The following is a 21,039-nucleotide window of genomic DNA, read 5'->3' as shown; positions in this document are numbered from 1 at the left end:
GCACAGAAACGCCGTTTACCTTCCCACCGGAGCGGTGCCTATTTATCTACTTGCACTTTGATGTGCTATCGAACTGCTAGGTTGGCAGGAGAAGGGACTGAGCAATGGGAGCTCACCCCGTCGCGGGGATTTGAACCGCCAACCTTTTGTTCGGCAAGTCCTAGGCTCTGTGGTTTAACCCACAGCGCCACCCGCGTCCCACACACCCTTTGTATAGCAGGTCCCTAAACCTGGCTCTATGAAGAGGACAGCGACTACTCCATCGCTTCCATGCACTTTATTATACGCCATGCCCTCTCACTGTGTGTTTGTTAAATGCAAAAACTGGACCAGCCAATGACTGAATGCAACCACACTGATTCAAAGGCGTTGCCCACGCTCCTGGTACTGGCCTGGAACAGTACAGTGGTACCTCAGGTTACATACGCTTCAGGTTACAGACTCCGCTAACCCAGAAATAGTGCTTCAGGTTAAGAACTTTGCCTCAGAATGAGAACAGAAATCGTGCTCTGGCGGCGCGGTGGCAGCGGGAGGCCCCATTAGCTAAAGTGGTGCTTCAGGTTAAGAACAGTTTCAGGTTAAGTACGGACCTCCGGAACGAATTAAGTACTTAACCTGAGGTACCACTGTACTGGCTAACCTTTGCCTCCCTCCCCAGAGGCTGCTTTTCTGGCTTTCTTTACCCAATTAGCTTAGTTGGCAGAGCAGTGGTTTCCAACCAGTGCGCCGTGGCACACTGGGGTGCCTTGAATCCTGGACAAATGTGCCACAAGCAGCACCAGCCTCTATCCCTCCCTCCTTCCTTCCTTCCCTTCCTCCTCTGCCCTCTCATGTCTCTGCCTCCAGAGGCACACGCAGCAGTTTGTTGGCAAATTGTGCTTCTGCGGCTGGCCAGGGGGTGCCGGTGGCCAGGAGTTAAGGTGGCCTTGGAGTAAGCAGGCGAGGGTTCCCAAGGAGAGGGGAGAGGAGACAGGGCTGAGGGAACCCTCCACAAGGGAGGGTGTCCAAAAAAAAGGGGTGAAGAGATGACGGCTTGGCAGGCGTGGGGTGACGTAACTGAGCTCCTGAGATTCGGAGCACCTTTTTTCAAAGGGGAGCCACAGAAAGAATCGCCATTCGAAACTCCCATTGTTCTAGGTGCGTTTTGCGACAGGGAATTTTATTAGCGCGAGCAGTTTCTGAGCTCTGGGCGCAGTACTGCGCCTAAGGTTTCAGATTAAAATCGTAGAGTGGAAGGAAAAGGGGACCTTTTTCTGCTTTCCCACTTCCAGCCACTCTCTGAAGAATATACATTATTTTTCGCTCTATAAGGTGCACTTTTTGCCTCCTAAAAAGTAAGGGGAAATGTGTGTGCGTCTTATGGAGCGAATGCAGGCTGCGCAGCTATCCCAGAAGCCAGAACAGCAAGAGGGATCGCTGCTTTTGCTGCGCAGCGATCCCTCTTGCTGTTCTGGCTTCTGGGATTCAGAATATTTTTTTTCTTGTTTTCCTCCTCCAAAAACTATGGTCTTATGGTCTGGTGCGTCTTATAGAGCGAAAAATACAGTAGAAGAGACCCTCTTAAGAATATTAGGGGGGGCAGGCAGGGGAAGCATGGTTTTGTTTTGTTTTTCAGTCTCCAGATGAGGACTTAGACCATGTGAAAAATGAACCTAAGATTTTACCTGCAGTTCATTCATTTTCAGCTTTGCATTCTTGTTATTAAAAAAAAAGCCACGCCTAGACATTCCGTTGTTGCGCACATAACCTAGGTATAAGGCGCCATTTAGCTTCTAGCTTTCATATCTCAGTTTCTAACACTGGAAAGAATGTAGTTGGTCAAGAGAGCTGTGGGCTCAAAAAGGTTGAAAACCTCTACGGTAGAGAATGAGCCTCTTAATCTTAGGGCTGTGGGTTCCAGCCCCACGTTGGGCAAAAGATTCCTGCATTGCAGGGGGTTGAACTAGATGACCCTTGTGGTCCCCTCCTACTCTACGATCTGCAGATGATATGCATAAGAACACAAGAAGAGCCCACTGGCTCAGGCAAACAGCCCATCTAGTCCAGCATTCTGTTCTCACAGTCGCCAACCAGGTGCCTATGGGAAGTCCCAACCTGAGCACAATTTAACACTCCCAAGAAATCCTGTTGACAGCAGACCCACACCATGCGATGGGCACCCCTTTCTTCCTACTTGCACATGCTTTGTGACTGGGCTATTACTCTGGGAAGGAAAGATGCCAAAACATCCCATAATAATAATAATTTATTATTTATACTCCACCCATCTGGCTGGGCCTCCCCAGCCACTCTGGGCGGCTTCCAACAAAATATTAAAATACAATAGTCCATCAAACATTAAAAGCTTCCCTAAACAGGACTGCCTTCAGATGTCTTCTAAAAGTCTGGTAGTTGTTTTTCTCTTTGACATCTGGTGGGAGGGCGTTCCGCAGGGCGGGTGCCACTACCGAGAAGGCCCTCTGCCTGGTTCCCTGTAACTTGGCTTCCCGTAGCGAGGGAACCACCAGAAGGCCCTCAGCGCTGGACCTCAGTGTCTGGGCTGAACGATGGAGGTGGAGACGCTCCTTCAGGTATACTGGACCAAGGCCATTTAGGGCTTTAAAGATCAGCATCCCACAGTGCTCTGGATGTGGATGGCGTTCACTACACAATAAATTTTCCCTTTTTTGCTCTCTTTTACCTAGAATCACACTTTTTAAAAAATGTGGAAAGGGCATTCTACCCCCCGTCCTTCAACAGAGAAATTAAAAAGGTGAAGGTGGTCGTCGCGGCGCAGTGAGTCAGTGCGCCTGTCTGTTAACCAGAAGCCAAGGTGCCAACTTGAATAAAATATGAGGGAGGCCCTCAGGTAAACCCTGCCCTGCATAACTGACCACAAGACACGGTGCATGCATACCATTTGAATGGCAAGGCCCATCAAATTGGAATGGGGTGGCCCCCTCAAATATTTTATTGGGGGGGCATGGGCATATTCAGGATTATGTTGTGGGATGGGCGGAACCGAGTTATCTCCAATGGTTAAGTATTTTTATTTATTTATTATTAGTTAAGCATTTTTATTTACGGACTTGCCCCTCCTGGCTACATCCACGTTGGGGGGGGGGGTGCTGAAGAGGACCTCGGCTCCTAGGAGTTGACTCCTACAACCAGAAAATGGATGGCTCAAGCGACAACTGTGGGCAGGATAGGTGCGTTGCAGGGTTGGTCTAGATGACCCTGGTGGATCCCTCCCGGATCCCTCCCAACTTTACAATTCTGTGATTCCATGTGCAATACTGTATTTGCATGCTGGTCAGTTTTTAGATGCCACTGGACTGGGGGTGTATGTGGCAAAAGTAACAGAACCTGAAGTTTCTTAGCCCCAGAAAGCTTCGAAACCCACCCTCCACATAATCTCTCCGCCAAGGCGCAACTTCTTCCTTCGCTTGCATCCGGTGCCACAATCCAGGCCTAGAGCAAAGCGCAGCAAGGTCCTCGGAGCAGGGGTGCCAACTGGAATAAAATATTGGGGGGGGGGGCAGGTAAGTCCCACCCCACATAACCGATCGCATGACGCGGTGCATGCACGCGGACTGAATTGCAATGCCTCCGATATTGCAATATTTTATATGGGGGGGTGGGGGCGTTGGGGCGAAGGGAACTGTCTCCTATGCGGCGCCGCGAGGCCAGAGGAAGGCGAGGGAAAACAAACAAACAAAAAGCCCCCCCCTCCCTGCACCCCAAAAAAGCAGCTCGTCAGGCCGGCCCTCCGCTACCTGTTCCGGGGCGGCCACGCCAGCCGGCCGAAGAAACTCCCCCTTCTCTCCGCCTCCGGGAACGAGGCGCGCTCCGAGCCGCTCCCCACACCGCTCGCGCACACGCGCGCGCACACCTCGGCCGGAGCAGCGGCGGGGGCGGGGCCGAGACGCCCCGGCCAATCAGCTGCTCCGCCTGCTCCCAGGGCAACGTTCCACGGCGGTGGCCAGAAGGGTCGGGCGGCGTTTGCAAGCGAGCCGGAGCTGCCGAGGAGGGTCCGTCGCCGAGTGCATCTCCCCTCCCGGTAAGGGCGAAGAAGGCGCGCTGTGCCGCGGGGCAGGTAGGTGCATGGATGGTTTTATGTGTGTGCGCGCGCCCTCGGCGCCAAGGCCGTCGTTATGCAACTGGTGGCGGCGGCGGCGGTGCGCGGGGCCGTGCGCTCCGTGCAAGCGCGGCTCCTCTGCGCAACAAAAGGCGGCTGCACCCTTCGGGGAACAATGCATAGAGCTCTGCGGCTGCGTCCTATAGGCATTGCACGGAGGCCTTTTCTTGCTGCTGCCGCTGCCTCTGGTATTTAAATGCAGCAATTGCTTTAGAGGTGTGTGCCCCTTCTTTTTCGCAAAGGCGCACCTCTCCGCTTCGAGACAAAGGATCCTCGGTATGCTGCCGTCATGGCTCGGGCCGAGCCCGTTGTATCTGCCATGATCAGGGTGTCGGGGCTGGTGTGCTGCTGGCAAGGAGAGAGAGAAATGGATGCAGACGTTGCCGAAACAAATGCACGGTGGTGGTGGTGGTGGTTGCTAGTGCGTGGTTGCTGAACGCAAAAAGTGGCTTGAGCTGTGCGGAGCTTGGGGTGGTGGTGGTGGTGAAATAGACGTGCAGTTTTGCTTGGCCCACACTGGGGTGTGAGCCGGAGGACGAGGAGGAGGAGGAAACGATGTTTACCTTTTCCCCATATATACTGCACCCCATAGAGAGAGACGTACAGTAGTTGTGTATCCTGTTGCAAAGCAGGAATGCACCCCGAGGCGTGCACATTTTAAGAACGTGGTGAAACAATGGCCTCTCGCCCTGGGAGCAAACTATTGGGAAAGAGTTCTTCTCCGCTTTCTTTTATAGTCAGATGTTGTTTGCAAGCGACACGCCCGTATACTTGCCACTAAAGCCGTTTTAGAGCTTTGGGTTTAGTGGAGCTAGCGCCCCAAACACCTCCAGTCCTAAAAAGTTCAACTCTCGAGAAAGGATGCAGTTTTATTGCTAGATGAGCCTCGGTTGATTTACTGGGACAGTGATTAATTTTCAAGTATGCACATTTTTTTTAACGCCCTAAGTCTATGTGCTGATGTGGCTTCGGTCTTGTACTCATTTTTCTTGAGGATTTTGCTCCCACAGCTTCCTCAACCTTGGCCCTCCAGATGTTTGTGGCCTACAACTCCCATGATCCCTAGCTAGCAGAACCAGTGGTCAGGGATGCTGGGAAATGTAGTCTCAAAAAACATCTGGAGGGCTGAGGAAGCCTGGTCTTGAGAATAATTGTTACTGTGTGTGTGTGTGTGTGTGTGTGTGTGTGTGTACAGTCAATTTACATTAAACTATATTCTCATTTGGGGACTCAGGTGGGTGAGTATGCACATATAGGAGGGACCAGAGCATAACTGAACATTGTTTTCAAGGAGGCATCCTTCACCAGTCAGGTATTACGCGTCTCCTAGTACAATAAGGGAAATGCAAAAGGGAAAATGGAGTGAACGTTCTGTTTAAAATTGACAACGCACTTGCTAGTGTCTCCTTGGCAATAAGACTCGGACCTGACACAGGCTTTCCACAAAGTCTCTATTCCCAACATAATGCAAATTATTCTCATCCTTGGTGTCAGTCATTTCTTGAATGACAAAACTGGATCCCATTATTAAGAAGATGCAATGGAACTCTCTTTTTTAAAAAAGAAGGCTGAGTTTTAGGAAATTGACAATCTTACACCCTCTCATTTTCTTTCATCCAAAATATAAACAAAGCTTGGGGTCCTTTACCTATTTACCTGTTCTTAAATTGACCTTTTTGCGTGTACAGAATTCTGTGACTGATTTTACATTGCATAAAGTGCATTGAAATCAGCATTCAGTGTGTGTTTTTAAGCCTGATGTTTAATGTTAACTACTGTTGACATTTTATGCTTAAATTCTGAGTATTTCTGAGTAGGGAATTGACTACACTTTCTATCAAACTTATTTCCCTCCCTAATTTGGGGGGGGGGGGCTGGCTTATTTCTTCTATGGAATGTCATAAAATTGATCTGTGATTGACTAACTGCATAAAATTGCAGTAACCTCTAAAACGGACAGCTTATAAACATTCAAAAAGCTTATTTAACTTCCATCAGCCTTAACTCTTTGTTTGCAGGGGAGGTGTGTGTGTGTGTGAGATATATGTGGAATTTTTGTTGCTTTGAAGGCAAATGAAACTAAAGTCTGTTGAAACTAAAGTGCCTCTGAACTCGAGCACTTCTTAAACACTAAGCCACAAACATTGCTGCCAGGTAGGGATAGGTCTGCTTGTAAAAATGGAGATACTGTGCGTGTAATTTTGCAGCGCAGTTAAAAAGCAAGCCAGGAGTTGGTGATACACTGTTTTGAAATACCAGATATCGTTTTAACCTATGAGAAAGATGCTAAAGGTGTTTTGTGCAGCAATTACTTGTTATGGTCACGTCTGTAGTCTTCCAGTGGTATGTAGAATGTAACAGGTATCCCTGACAAAGCATACTTTCTTTCAACCTTTCTGCAATATTACTTTTCAGAATAAGAAAAGAAGATGAATGTCGGGGTTGCCCACAGTGAAGTAAACCCCAACACAAGAGTAATGAACAGCAGAGGAATGTGGCTCACGTACGCTCTTGGGGTTGGCTTGCTCCATATTGTCTTGCTGAGCATCCCGTTCTTCAGTGTTCCGGTTGCATGGACCTTAACCAATGTTATTCACAATTTGGTAAGTACCCTACAAAGCAACGGAGAAAGAAAGGTGATACTAAGATACCTGTTACGAGGTAGAGGCCCGAGAAGGCTCCTTTCCCAGAAAACAATTGACAAACTGTTGAATAGTGTCTTGAAATTCGTCAAAACAGAAATGTCATTGGAGTCAATCCATTCCGTTCCCAAGACGATAAATAACATGTTTAATCTCATCGTCTGGATACAGAATGATCTATGGGGGGGGCTCTTAACGCACCCGAGGACATAAAACAGGAACAAAAATAAACATTAGGAATATTCAAATAAGATGGCCATTGAAAGCACTCTTGCTTATCTGAAAACTAGTGAGGAATTTAAATGACTTCATTGGACCTCTAGAGCAACAGTTGCGTTCAATCCAGGGCGCTGGATTCTCCCCAGCTAAGCTGCTTGAGGGTTGTGGGTCCCCTCCTGATGGTGGTGTTACTTGCGTGTTGAGGCCCCCCCAGGACAACCCCAAATAAAGACACAGTTCACACAACATCTTTGTTTTGGTTTTTGGCATAATTTTGGCCACAACATTATTGAATTACAGTATGTGAGTGGTTGCTTAGGCATTGGTTAGTGACTATCTGTTCCCATATAGAGGTAGGAACAGAACTGACAACCGCAAGCCTGCGGAAGTCAGTAAGGGTAGACATTTTTGGGGAGAGAATAGAGCTGGGTGCCAGGCTCTCAGCTCTCCCCAAATGCTCCCAGGGGCTCTTGTGTGGCCCTAGCCCCTTGCCAGGGGTTCGGACAAGAGCAGGGCGGGCCCCTGGATTCCTTTACCGGAATACCCTTGCAGCAGCAGCATTGGAGGGGCAGGCACAGCCAACCACATCCCCTCCACCAACCAAAATTAACCAATGCCTAACCGCAACCTTACAAGTTGTGACGATTTGCTATGTAGTAGGCAAAAAACCAAATGGCAGCAGCCAATCAGCCAAATGGTAAAAATTCCTACCAGGCCCCTGCTCCAAAGCAGACGACCCCATGACAGGCATAGCAAGGTCGGCACGAACAAACCCTAAATATAGGGAGGGTGGACGGGTAATCCGATGTGCGCAGCGAAAAGAGGAAGCTCAACACTGCACACAGGGAATAAATAGCACCCCCATCAATCAAACAATTTTGCAACATTAAATCCCCCCCAGCAACAATTGGAGGTGTAGGTGTCCTATCAAATTCGTGGCCATTCATACTAACCCGCCCAGCAACAGGGGATGTCATGGTTGCCCCCACCGCAACGCGTGCTCTCTCAAGAACCTATGGGCCACTTCCCTACTGGCCTGCGTGTGCTTCTCCCTTTGAAAATGGCCAGAGGGGGGCTTCTGGGGTCCTCTTGCATTTCTTAAAGGAGTAGGCACTTAACCACTGCAAGAAAAGAAGTCTGCTCTCCAACTAGCTCCTCCATAGAGGAATGGGAGAGTTCTGCAGAGGTCTCTGTGAAGACAATGGGGCTCTGGGTTAATAATTTCCCATTCTTTGTGGAAAGGACACCAGTTAGACAGGGACAGCAAACGGAGACCACATAACACCGGTCTTGAAAGACCTACACTGACTCCCAGTACGTTTCCGAGCACAATTCAAAGTGTTGGTGCTGACCTTTAAAGCCCTAAATGGCCTTGGTCCAGTATACGTGAAGGAGCGTCTCCACCCCCATCGTTTTGCCCAGACACTGAGGTCCAGCGCTGAGGGCCTTCTGGCAGTTCCCTCACTGCAAGAAGCCAAGTTACAGGGAACCAGGCAGAGGGCCTTCTCGGTAGTGGCACCCACCCTGCGGAACACCCTCCCACCGGATGTCAAAGAGAAAAACAACTACCAGACTTTTAGAAGACATCTGAAGGCAGCCCTGTTTAGGGAAGCTTTTAATGTTTGACGGACTATTGTATTTTAATATTTTGTTGGAAGCCACCCAGAGTGGCTGGGGAAACCCAGCCAGATGGGCGGGGTATAAATAATAAATTGTTGTTGTTGTTGCATGCTCCTTCTCGACTGTCCAGCGCTAACTTCACAGAGATGGGGTTAGGTTGCAAGCCATACCTTCCTGAAGCAACCACCTTCATATAGATGAGCTTTGATCCTTGTGTGCAACTGCAGGTTTTAATTTTGCAAACGCTTTGCAATTGTTTGGCACAACAGGTTAAGCATGCAGTAAAATCTTAATGAGAAATGCTATGACTGCCATATTCCCCTGGATAAACAAAGTGCCACCTCAGGGCCTAGGCCTCTGGGGTCATTAGAAAGGCCCGAGAGACTTAGCTGATGCAGGCAAATCTTTGAATAATGTTATGCAGGGAGGCATTTGGTTGATTAAAGCAAGCCAAAGTGGCTTCTTATTTTGTTTACCTTAAATGTCACATTTAAAGAGTCAAATTTATAACTTCGGACACAAGAGGCATCTTGGGGAATATTACTAAGTGCCGCACCTATAAAAACATCTCAGCTGTGATGAATTACTCCTGGCCAGTATTAATGCTGCCTGTAGAATTAAGTGTTGATTGTGACAAGCAGATAACTTGCTCGATTTCAGGCACTATGAATGGAGAACTGTGAGATGTTAGACTTAAAATAATTTGCACATTATCTGCTATTAATTAACCTGTAGGTTGTAGGGAAAGGAAATAATTTTAAGTGAGCCGCTTTTACTGTACTGGAGTAACACACAAAGCTCCAGAAACACACTGGCCATTATTTTTAAAATTATTGCTTTCTAGTACCAGCTTATAGACTACCTTTTCTTTTGCTCTTCTCTGAGGAAAAAATCTCCAGTGCTGCTCCTAAAAGCACCTGGAGCATTAAAATAGTCTACCTGTACTTTTTGATGTTGAAAAGGGAACAAATGATATATGAATGTCAGGGAACTGCCATCGGAAGGAAGGGAAGTGAAAGGGCTCACACAGGTTGGGAGAGACTCAGCAGCTGAAGAGGGAACCAGTAGGGGGAGAGGAGCTGAGCTGAGGGAAAGGGAGCTGGAGGGATGGCTCAGAGACACTTCCAGCGAAAACAGTGGGGAGGTTTCAGGACCTCCTGTAGGGACACCCACTCCTCGCCGGAAACTGTCACGCAGAGAGTCCAGAAGACGTGTTTCCGTTAAGGAGCTTTTATGTTGGAAGCGATTCCGAAAGCAACCACTGTCGGAATCTGCCAGCGACTGACGGAGCCATGTTTAAGGGGCTCCGTTACAGACAGAGGTTTGCAAACTTGACCAAACTCTGAGGGACTAGGATTTTACACACAAGCAGCTCATCGTCCCATCACAGCATTCCGACAGTCTTCGTGAGCAGCTTGTGCAGGAGAAGGCATCATGAGCAACCCAGCCGGAACCGGAGAAGCAGGAGCTGGAGCGGGTCCAAGCCTGGAAGAAAGGTACCGGGTGTTGGAGGTCCAGCTAGCGCTGCAGACGGCGAGGCTTGAGGAGAGGAGGGCTCAGGATGCAGACAAAAAGGGGAAAGACACCCAGCTCGTCAGAAAGGTACCAGGATTGGTGCAGAAGTTTGGGGGGGAGCCCAAAGACTATCATGGCTTTCGGACAGAGATGCAATATGCCCTCAATCTGCAGTTTGATGAATTCCCTGACGAGGAATCACGAGTGGCTTTCGTGATTGGGCATCTTGAAAAGGGGGCGAGAGACTGGGTTAGACCCCTGATGGCAGCGAATAGTGACGTCCTAAAGGACACGATGAAGTTCTTTCGCGCCATGGATCTGATGTTTTCCAGCGATATTGAACAGGGAGTGGTCCGCAGACAGTTAATGGCTTGCAAACAAGGGAGCCGATCTGTCCGTGAGTACTGGACTGAGTTCACCATGTTGATCCATAAATTGGGGTGGGATCTATCGGCGGAACCCATTCAAATGCTCTTTGAAGAAGGGCTTTCTTCGGCTGTGAAAGACGAACTTTCCCGGGCGCCCAGGGCGGAGTCTATGGACCAGCTGACCAAATCAGCGCTGACCATAGGAGCGCGCCAGGAGGCGAGAGCATTGGAGAGGCGGAAAGGGAAGGGGGAACGTTGGAAGGAGTTCCGCATTCCAGACATTCCAGAGCCAACTTTCCCGCCGGCAGAGCCGATGGAAATCGGAACAGCGCGCGCGCGCGCAGTTTCAAAGCCCAGTGAGGGGGGAAAGAAGGAGGGAAAAGGCGCCCGGAAATGCTATCTCTGCCAACAGCCAGGTCACTTTGCCAGAGTCTGCCCCCAGAGGAAGGAATGGCAAGGGATGGTAGGAGCTGTGGAGGGAAGAGAGGAAGAAATACCGAAGCAAGTAAAAGCCAACGCCTGGCTGCCACCGTCGGGGCACAGCAGCCAGGCCAAAGAGCAGTGAAAGTGCCCACGCCAGAACCTCCTAAACCCGCCCTAGTGATAGAAGTGGCGCTAGAGCTGCCAAACGGACACCCTCTAAAGATAAAGGCGCTGTTGGACTCAGGCAGCTCCTGCAATTTCATGAGCAAAGAGTTTGCAGCTGAACACCAGATACAGACGATCCCTTTAAGCAACCCCCTGCAGGTGACCACGATCGATGGCAGGGAGCTGTTGGGAGGAGAAGTCAGCTTGCAGACCGTCCCAATGATAATGAAGGTGGCAAGGCACACCGAACTGATAGCGTTTAATGTGGCCACCTTGGGAGGAGCTCCCATTATATTGGGGATGAGCTGGCTAGCGTTACATGATCCGCTGGTGGGCTGGCATCAGAGAGTGGTTTCTTTTGGTTCAGCACATTGCTTAGAACACTGCAAAGAGGGAAAGGGTTTGGCAGGGGCCCAAGCCACCCTAGCAGGGACTGAAGTAACGGAGAACGTGAAGGTACCACGACAATACGCAGATCTCCGCGACGTCTTCAGCGAAAGGGAAGCTGACCAACTACCCCCGCATAGACCCTTTGACTGTCAAATCAATTTACTCCCTGGGGCACAGCTCCCTGTAGGCAAGCTGTACGCCATGTCAGACAGAGAGATGCAGGAGCTAAGAGAGTTCATTGACAAGAACCTGAAGAGAGGGTTCATCAGAGAGTCCAGGGCGGTGGGGGGCAGCCCAGTGTTTTTTGTGGATAAAAAAAACACGAACAAGCCGAGGCTTGTGTGTGACTTCAGGGCCTTAAATGCAGTGTCAGAACCAGTGGCTTTCCCTATGCCCAGGATTGACGACATTTTGACAAGGGTCAGGAAGGGAAAGATTTTTACTAAACTGGACCTAAGGGGGGCGTACAACCTGATACGAATAAGGAAGGGGGATGAATGGAAAACCACCATGTTCACCCCTTTGGGGGCATTTGAATATTTAGTTATGCCCTTCGGCCTACAAGGAGGCTCCGCGTGCTTTCAATCGTTTATGAACCACGTCCTGGGGCCTTTGCTTTACAAGAATTGTGTGGCCTTCTTAGACGACGTGTTGGTGTATTCTGAGAATGAGGAGCAGCATGTGAGAGACGTCAGAGAAGTGTTGAGCAGGCTGCAAGCCAACCAGCTGTGGGTGAAACTGGAGAAGTGTCAGTTTCATACCAAGGAGGTGGAATTCCTGGGGTATCGCCTGTCAGACAAGGGATTGGCCATGGATCCCGGCAAGGTCCAGGCGGTGCTGGAATGGAAAACACCCAAAACAAGGAAGGATGTGCAGAGGTTCCTAGGATTTGGGAACTTCTATCGTAAGTTCATCCGAAACTTTGCCCACCTGACGGCGCCCATTACGGACTGTCTCAGCAGTAAGAAGAAGTTCGTTTGGACTGAGGAGGCGGAGCGAGCATTTGAGGAACTAAAAAGGGCCTTCGCCTCGGAACAACAACTCCTGCATGTGGATTTACAAAAACCGATGAGAGTGGAAACTGACGCATCAGACAGAGCTATTGGGGCGGTGCTTCTGCAGCCAGGGAAGGAGGAGTCAGAGTGGAGACCGTGTGCCTTTTTTTCGCGAAAGCTGAACAAATCCGAGAGGAACTACACGGTGTATGACCGAGAACTACTAGCCATTCATGAGGCGTTCCGGAGATGGAGGCACCTGCTAATTGGCGCACAACATAAGGTGCAAGTGTGCACTGACCACAAGAACCTAGAGTATTGGAGGACGGCACGAGTGCTCAACCAACGGCAAGTGAGATGGGCCCAGGAGTTCTCCAAATTTAACTTTGAGATTTGTTACGTGCCAGGCCCAGAGAACATTAGGGCGGACGCTCTCTCACGCAAACCTGAATATTTGGAGGGGGAGGGAGCACCAGAAGAGAGACATGTCATTCCAGAGGACCGCTGGGTGTGTGGGGCGGCATTGGTGGGACAAAGAGAACTGGTAGAGGAAACAGAGAATGATGAATACGCCCAGAATAAGCTCAGAGGTCTTAGGGGTGAGGGAGAGGAACCAGGGGGTTTCGAGGAAAGAAATGGAGCTTTGTATTACAAAGGGGCACTGTATATCCCTGAAGGAGACTTAAGGGGGAGGGTACTCAAGCAGTTGCACGACAGCCCCACGGCGGGGCATTTTGGACAACACAAAACCATGTGGTTGGTCACCAGGGAATTTTGGTGGCCTAAGGTGAGGGAAGATGTACGGGAGTATGTAAGAGGGTGTGAGCAATGCCAGCGAGCCAAAGGGGAGAGGCGGGCACCGGCGGGGCTATTAGAACCCTTACCAACCCCAGAACGACCTTGGGAGGCAGTGTCGATAGATTTTATGACTGATCTGCCGAAGTCCAAGGGGAAAACAGCCATCATGGTGGTGGTAGACCTACTAACAAAGATGTGCCACTTTGTAGCCTGCTCGCATGCAGTCACGGCGGAAGAGACAGCGAAGTTATTTGTAGAACACATTTTTAGGTTGCACGGGGTGCCATTGAGGGTGGTCTCAGACCGAGGAAAACAATTTACTTCCAGGTTCTGGAGGAAGCTCATGAGCTTACTGCAGGTGGAGGTCAACTTTTCGACTGCCCGGCACCCTGAAACCAACGGGCAGGCGGAAAGAGCAAACGGGGTCCTCCAGCAATACCTGAGGTGTTATGTCAATGACAGAGAGAATGACTGGGTAGAAAAGTTGGCGCTGGCGGAATTTGCCTACAACAATGCCGAGAATGTGTCCACAGGGATGAGCCCCTTCTTGGCTAATTATGGGTGTCATCCCAGGGCTTTCCCAGGGGGAGAAGGGGAGAGATGGGGTGTCCCGGCAGCCGAGCATTTTGTAGAAGAAATGGAAGCAATCCATCGTCAGCTCCAACTCAACTTAGAAAGGGCGAAGGAAGAATACAAGAGGCAGGCAGACAAGAACCGAAGGGAAGGTGAAACCATAAGGGTGGGAGATAGGGTGTGGCTGTCAACCCAAGGGTTGCCGTTCAAAGGAGGTTGTAAGAAATTAAGACCCAGGAGATTGGGTCCCTTTGAGGTCATTCAACAGGTCAACCCAGTGGCTTTCAGGCTCCGGTTACCCAACCACATGAAACTGCACCCAGTATTTCACAGGTCGTTACTGTCACCGTATGAGGGGGGACGAGAAGGGATGGCCACTCGGGGACCGGTCATAGAAGAAAGGGAATGCAGCAGCCATGTGGCAGAAATCCTCGACGCCAGATGGAAGGGGGATCAGGTGGAGTATTTGGTAGCGTGGGAAGGAGAACCGGAGTCAGAAAACACTTGGGTAATGGCAGAAGATATCAATGACGAGGTATTGATAGAAACGTTCCATCAAAGGTTCCCAAGGAAACCTCAGCCTGTGGAGAGGTTCCGGAGGGAATACTTTGGGACCACCGATGAGGAGGAGGAGTTGGAAGGATTCTCGGAATCGGAAGGGGAAGGGGAGATGGACTCTGAGGAGGAGGAGTACTTCGAGACCAGGAACCGCAACAGGTGGAGAGAAGTGTTCGGGACATCGGAAGATGAAGGAAGTTCATTCCGGGGTTTTGCCTCCTCACCGCCCGTAGAGGAGGGGGCGAGAGGGGATGAAGGGGGCCCTGGAGGGGAGGTGGATGTCAGGGAACTGCCATCGGAAGGAAGGGAAGTGAAAGGGCTCACACAGGTTGGGAGAGACTCAGCAGCTGAAGAGGGAACCAGTAGGGGGAGAGGAGCTGAGCTGAGGGAAAGGGAGCTGGAGGGATGGCTCAGAGACACTTCCAGCGAAAACAGTGGGGAGGTTTCAGGACCTCCTGTAGGGACACCCACTCCTCGCCGGAAACTGTCACGCAGAGAGTCCAGAAGACGTGTTTCCGTTAAGGAGCTTTTATGTTGGAAGCGATTCCGAAAGCAACCACTGTCGGAATCTGCCAGCGACTGACGGAGCCATGTTTAAGGGGCTCCGTTACAGACAGAGGTTTGCAAACTTGACCAAACTCTGAGGGACTAGGATTTTACACACAAGCAGCTCATCGTCCCATCACAATGAAGAAAGGGAGTTCATGTGGGGAGGCCACAACAGCAAAGTCATATTTCGGGCCCTGCCTTCAATTTGCACCTTCAGTTTGTGGTTGAGGGGGGAAAGGTGATTTAGAGTGAAGATTCAGGAGCCGCCTTGTCCTGCCGTGCCCTTTAGGTATCACAGACTTGATTATTTTATTTATTGAAAACATTTACATGCTGCTTAACGTTTCAGAAATTTCCCAACTGGGTGCAGCCTGGGAATTGATCCTGTTTTGCACAAAACCAATGCAAAAATCGAAGGGAGAACCTTACAAAACCATTTTGACTTTGAAACCCCTGGAAGATGGGCGGTTGGAATGCTATGTTCTCCTTCAATTGAAGGGAGTGCAATGTTGAGGACACTCAACACCCTTGACACCTAAAGAGACATACTTGAGAAATAAACGACTTGTTACTTGAGAGCTCCTATTGTGAAACTCACCGGTGCATCACTGTCCCTACCTCAAATTGCCTTTAAATCAGCTTATTTGGGTCGCACCCCCAGTTGTGAATTTCTCCAACATTGGTGTGACTTTCAGCTCAATACTGGGCAGTTCTATTCAGAAACAAGGCCTGGGATTTACCGTATTTTTCGCTCTATAAGACGCACCAGACCACAAGACGCACCTAGTTTTTGGAGGAGGAAAACAAGAAAAAAATATTCTGAATCTCAGAAGCCAGAACAGCAAGAGGGATCGCTGCGCAGTGAAAGCAGCAATCCCTCTTGCTGTTCTGGCTTCTGGGATAGCTGCGCAGCCTGCATTCGCTCCATAAGACGCACACGCACATTTCCCCTTACTTTTTAGGAGGGAAAAAGTGAGTCTTATACAGCAAAAAATACGGTACTTAACATTGCTGCCTTCCAACGTTAGTGTAGGTGCCCCCCTCTGTGCAGATCAGCTGAAGAGAAGGGATCATCACATGTTCAGTCGATGGGCAGGGAAGTAGCAATCTGGATCCCCATTAAAGCCCTAAATAGAGTAGAGAACTTTAAACCTCTCCCCTTCGCCTCATCCAGTGTTATGTGTACTTTAATCCCCCCCACCCTTTTTGTTGTTGTTGTTCAAAATCAGAGGAGTCTTGCAGGGCCAAAAATTTTGCTTTGGCTGAAGTTAGCCACCCCCATTCATAGGGTTTTGAGAAAGACCACACAGTCCGTTTCTTTATCAACTATTCAACTTTTCCAAAATAATAAGCTAAGGAGGGTGTGACATGGAGGCTAGCCACTGAGGACAATCACCATTTGTCTTGCCATTTCTGCGTAGTCATTTGTCAAGCATGGGCACATATGAAAACACAGAACAAATTCCTCTTTTCATTCAATAGCAGTTCTTAATGTGGCATGATTATTTCTCACAGAGATTCTGTGTGGTTTTCTAATAATGCCATAGCTTGCCTTCTTTTATTTTATTTTTTCTCCGCAGGGAATGTATGTATTTTTGCATGCTGTAAAGGGGACACCATTTGAAACACCTGACCAAGGTAAAGCAAGGCTGCTGACGCACTGGGAGCAGCTGGACTACGGCGTGCAGTTTACATCCTCCCGGAAATTCTTCACAATCTCTCCAATTATTTTGTAGGTTTCTTTGTTTTTTCCAAGTTCAACTATGGCAGTGTTTGTAGTCTGGAAATTGTGAAACAGTAATATTGGATGTGAAAATTCAGTTACTGCATAGGGTAACAATGTGTGAAATCTGCAAAAAATAATATTGGGGTCACATATGTTTTACACAATCCTTTACTTGTCTACTCAGAAGTAAGTCCCACTGAGTTCAGTAATTCCTCAAACAAAAGAACTCATTTTTTTCTGTTTGGCTGCTTAGAAACATAATCTTATTGCTGTTCCTGCCCTCAGGAAACACACACCTACTGTAGTGTTCCTGTGACTTCTGCAGTTGGAAATAATTTGTAATAAATGCATATTCTTTGCTGAGATTTTCCCCTTGAACCAATTGTCAGTTCTGAAGTGGTAATTTTATGCATGCCCTTCATTAAAAAGAAATTTCTTTCCTTCTGCCCTGTATTCACTCCCCCTTTGTTTTTCTGCAGGTATTTCCTGGCAAGCTTCTACACAAAATATGATCCGGGACATTTCATCCTAAACACAGCTTCTCTCTTAAGCGTACTTATTCCGAAGTTGCCGCAGCTGCACGGAGTCAGAATCTTTGGGATCAACAAGTATTAAGCAGGAGAAACGAAACTAAGAGCAATCTGACCAAAACGTGGCATTGGCTGCTTGTTTCCCTTGGCGGAAGGAACAGTTTGCAGTGCCACTTCTCTAACAATCTACAACAAGACTTTCTACTCCCAAGATGTGTGCTATTCTTTCAAAGCTATATGGGAGAGGAGTAAGACTTTCTCAAGACGTATCAAACTTAAGTGGTATATCTTTGGAGGAAAGGCTTTGCATAAGGAGCTGGGCAGGCCTAGTTCTATTATGTTAGGTGCACTGGCAGGATATATGCCAGGCTAGCATAAATGAGTCTCAAAAGGAGAATGAGTAATTTGATTGAAGCATAGGCATAATGTTTCACAAGCTTAAGACAGCTGTGGTAACGCAAAGTGCATTAGGAAAAGAAGGGGAATTGCCCAAGTTCTCCACTGTAAGAGATGAGTATGGTTTAAATGCTGTAAAGTAGCCAGTTAATGCTTTTTGGGTGTTTTTTAATGTTATTATTTTACATCCAGGGTTTTATCTCCAGCTGCAGGAGTTGCCAGGTTAATATTATACTAGCAAGTGCTGTGACTCCATTGTAATGGATTTCATGCCTTATCGGTTCAGGGGGCTGAGGTCAAATTTAAAGTCTTTGTTTCATACCAATTTCAACCAATCAGTAATGTTTTCCAGACAAAGCTGATCGTTCTAAAACGTTCAGAGTATCTAAACTTACAAAATGATCTGTAGAACTGGGTTCTTTTCCGCTTTGGCTGACCTTAGTGGTTGGGTTCATTAAGACCGAGATATTTCGCCTTCAGTGTAAACCGCTAAATAATTTTTCACTTCCAGAGATGGCTCGCAAAAATGAGAGCCCTGTTTCAGCTAATAGAAACACTGTCTCCAGTGGAATATCTGGCCTTGTACAGGCAACAACCATTTTGTATGGAGGTCGTGGGCCTGACCCCAGTGTTCGTCGGCTGAGTTCGCATAAGCCCGCTCTGCTCTGTTGTGCCCAGGCCCCCTTTTCCGGATACTTCCTCGTCGCACGTGTGCAGTCACACACATATTGGACACGTGCAAAACATTCATTGCCTGTACTCGGCTGGAAATTGCCACGCAATGGGAAACACACAACACCGTATTTTGCTGCCTCCAGATTTCCGCATCCACCCCCTTGTGCTTTACGCAAGTTGTGAAAATTAAGGGTGGACTGCAGGCTTGATTAGAACTGTAAACTGGGGGATTTTTTTTCCTTAAGAGCTTAAGGTCTTTGTTTCCGTGTTTGGTACTACCACACCCTGTATCAGCATATGCACAAACAACCTGATGTGGCAAATACCTCTTGGATAAATCATTTTGTGTGACCCAAGGAAGAGGCTTGTGTTTCCCCCTGTTGAATGGGGAATGGCTGTGACTTGGTAGCAAAGAAAAGCACCTTGCTTCAATTAAGACTCTGCCTCATTGACTTCAAGCTAGTAGTGGTTATGCACTAATGGGCTACTTTCAATAAACTATACTTTCCTTGGACTCTGGAAATGTCTGTTAAAATATCAATGTTTTATATTAATAAAATGAATGACTTTGAGACTGATCATATCAGTACAGTGCATTGTTAAGTACAGTTCGCTGTACCAAAATAAGAAGCAAGCATAACGAATTGTAAATAGAATTATAGTTGTAATGTAGGGCTAGTGTTTGAAACACTACATACTAAAAATGTATGAAGAATTGAGTAAGAAGCATTTTCAACAGTTATCTAAGACATTGATGTGGTAAGGGTTTTCTGTCTGCCTTTTGACATTTCCCCTCAAATCTGATTTCTGTGATTTATTCAGATTAAAGAATAAATGCCCCAAGAAGTCTTTCATTTGTTTTAAAAATGAATTAATCAACGTACCATTTTGCTTCCCTTCCGTAAGGTAACATGGCAGGTTAAGGCTTGCTTACACAAAGTGAGATGCCTGATCTTGTGTGAAAATTGTCACGTTAGATGGCCTATGATGTGGCAAGAAAGATACGGGTCACTATTAGCATCCATCTGTCTCAGGAGACAATGGAGGACTGCGCCTTTGGGGTTGAAGTCAAACTGTTGGAAGGTTACGGCGCCTACTATGGCAGTAGAGACTGATAGGGGAGAGATAGGTTTGGTTGCAGCCAGGGCAGATGAAGGCGTCTGGTTGTGCTGCTACAGATATACCACGGTGACCCTTCTATCTGCATTCCTCCTAGCGGTCATTCCCCCTCTGGTTACTGCTATTCATGCACAACCTTTCTTACAGTCTTCACGCACTACAGTTCCTATGCTCCCATTTATTTCTGCCAGGCATGTGTAGCTTATTTACATAGTAAATTTTCCCGAGAAGGAGACAGATGACTTAACTCAGAAGTCCTTTTTTTAGGGTTGCCTAAGCCATCATTTTGGCGCTGTGTGTTAAACCACAGAGCCTAGGACTTGCCGATCAGAAGGTCGGCGGTTCAAATCCCTGCAACGGGGTGAGCTCCCGTTGCTCAGTCCCTACTCCTGCCAACCTAGCGGTACGAAAGCACAGCAGTGCAAGTAGATAAATAGGTACCGCTCTGGCGGGAAGGTAAACAGCATTTGCGTGCGCTGCTCTGGTTTGCCAGAAGCGGCTTAGTCATGCTGGCCACATGACCTGGAAGCTGTACGCCGGCTCCCTTGGCCAATAAAGCAAGATGAGCGCCACGACCCCAGAGTCGGCCACGACTGGACCTAATGATCAGGTGTCCCTTTACCTTTTTAAGTCATCATTTAGGCCTGCCTCTTCCATGTTTCACTTGTATTTTGCTTTTGATTCCACTGTGACTAATGAAAGCTGAAGTGCAGAGTAACTATTACCCCATTGAAATTACTCATGCATCAAGTGAGTCTTAACCAGACAGCTAACCTGGGTCACTGGGTTTGGTTTGCATAGTCATATTCCATTTAAAGAATAAAAGCTGAAAAGCTTAAGGCAAAGTAGGGCAGGTCATGCACAACATACTGAACTTATTCCAAAGTACATAGTATAAGACGTGATGGGCAGTAACCATGCAGAGTTGGAGAGGGAAATATGAAGTAAGAAGTTGCCTGCAATTTGTCTTGATCTCTAGGCCTCTATCAGGGGTCAGCAACCTTTTTCATCTGTGGGCTGGTCCACCGTCCCTCAGACCATGTGGGGAGCCGGACTATATTTTGGAAAAAAATACGAATTTCTATGCCCCACAAGTAACCCAGAGATGCATTTTTAATAAAAGCACACATTCTACTCATGTAAAAACACCAGGCAGGCCCCACAAATAACCCAGAGGTGCATTTTAAATAAAAGGACACATTCTACTCATAAAAACACGCTGATTCCCAGACAGTCCGCGGACCGGATTTAGAAGGCAATCGGGCCGCATCCAGCCGCCGGGCCTTAAGTTGCTTACCCCTGGCCTATATCCTATCTCTACCAACTATGTTGCTAACAGAAATAGGGAGCAGATGGGAATGTCCTCCTGCCCATTCGTTGGATGTGCACTTTACCAGTTTGTTTAAAATTAGCAGTTAAGAACTAAAAGATCCTAAATGCAAACATTGTTTCATTATCAGCCACCGCAATATTTAAATCTGATACGATAGCACTTTTCTAGCAGTAAATGTAGTAACTTTTTGCATAATATTCCAAATGACAAACTTTTCAATTTTTCTGACTATAGTTCAACTAGGGTTGCCTAGAGAACTTGTATAGCCCATTGGGGATGGGGAGAGAGCCAAACCTGATGAAATTCTGCCTTCCGTGTAGGGAAGTTT

General features: G+C 48.1%; 2 protein-coding genes across 3 annotated transcripts in view; one reads left to right on the top strand and one right to left on the bottom strand.

The window, feature by feature from the left end:
* PMS1 (PMS1 homolog 1, mismatch repair system component) overlaps window positions 1–3,944 on the bottom strand; it is a 62,345-nt gene extending 58,401 nt beyond the window's left edge. Inside the window, exon 1 of the mRNA XM_081023916.1 lies at window positions 3,756–3,944. The gene's annotated coding sequence lies outside the window, so the exon portion shown is untranslated. The remainder of the gene's footprint in view (window positions 1–3,755) is intronic.
* On the top strand, window positions 3,940–19,105 carry ORMDL1 (ORMDL sphingolipid biosynthesis regulator 1). Of its 2 annotated transcripts, none has more exons than XM_080973181.1 (4): window positions 3,940–4,075; window positions 6,533–6,720; window positions 16,513–16,664; window positions 17,138–19,105. In XM_080973181.1, the coding sequence occupies exons 2-4, from the start codon at window positions 6,547–6,549 to the stop codon at window positions 17,271–17,273; spliced, it is 462 nt and encodes a 153-aa protein (XP_080829307.1). In that variant the 5' UTR covers window positions 3,940–4,075; window positions 6,533–6,546; the 3' UTR covers window positions 17,274–19,105. The 2 variants fall into 2 exon arrangements, with proteins under 2 accessions (XP_080829307.1, XP_080829308.1); XM_080973182.1 differs by having other exon boundaries at window positions 3,941–4,039.
* Window positions 19,106–21,039: the final 1,934 nt, after the last annotated feature.

Source organism: Podarcis pityusensis, assembly GCF_964106645.2.
Source record: "Podarcis pityusensis genome assembly, chromosome: 1".
NCBI lineage: Eukaryota > Metazoa > Chordata > Lepidosauria > Squamata > Lacertidae > Podarcis > Podarcis pityusensis.
This window is presented reverse-complemented; position numbering and strand designations above follow the sequence as displayed.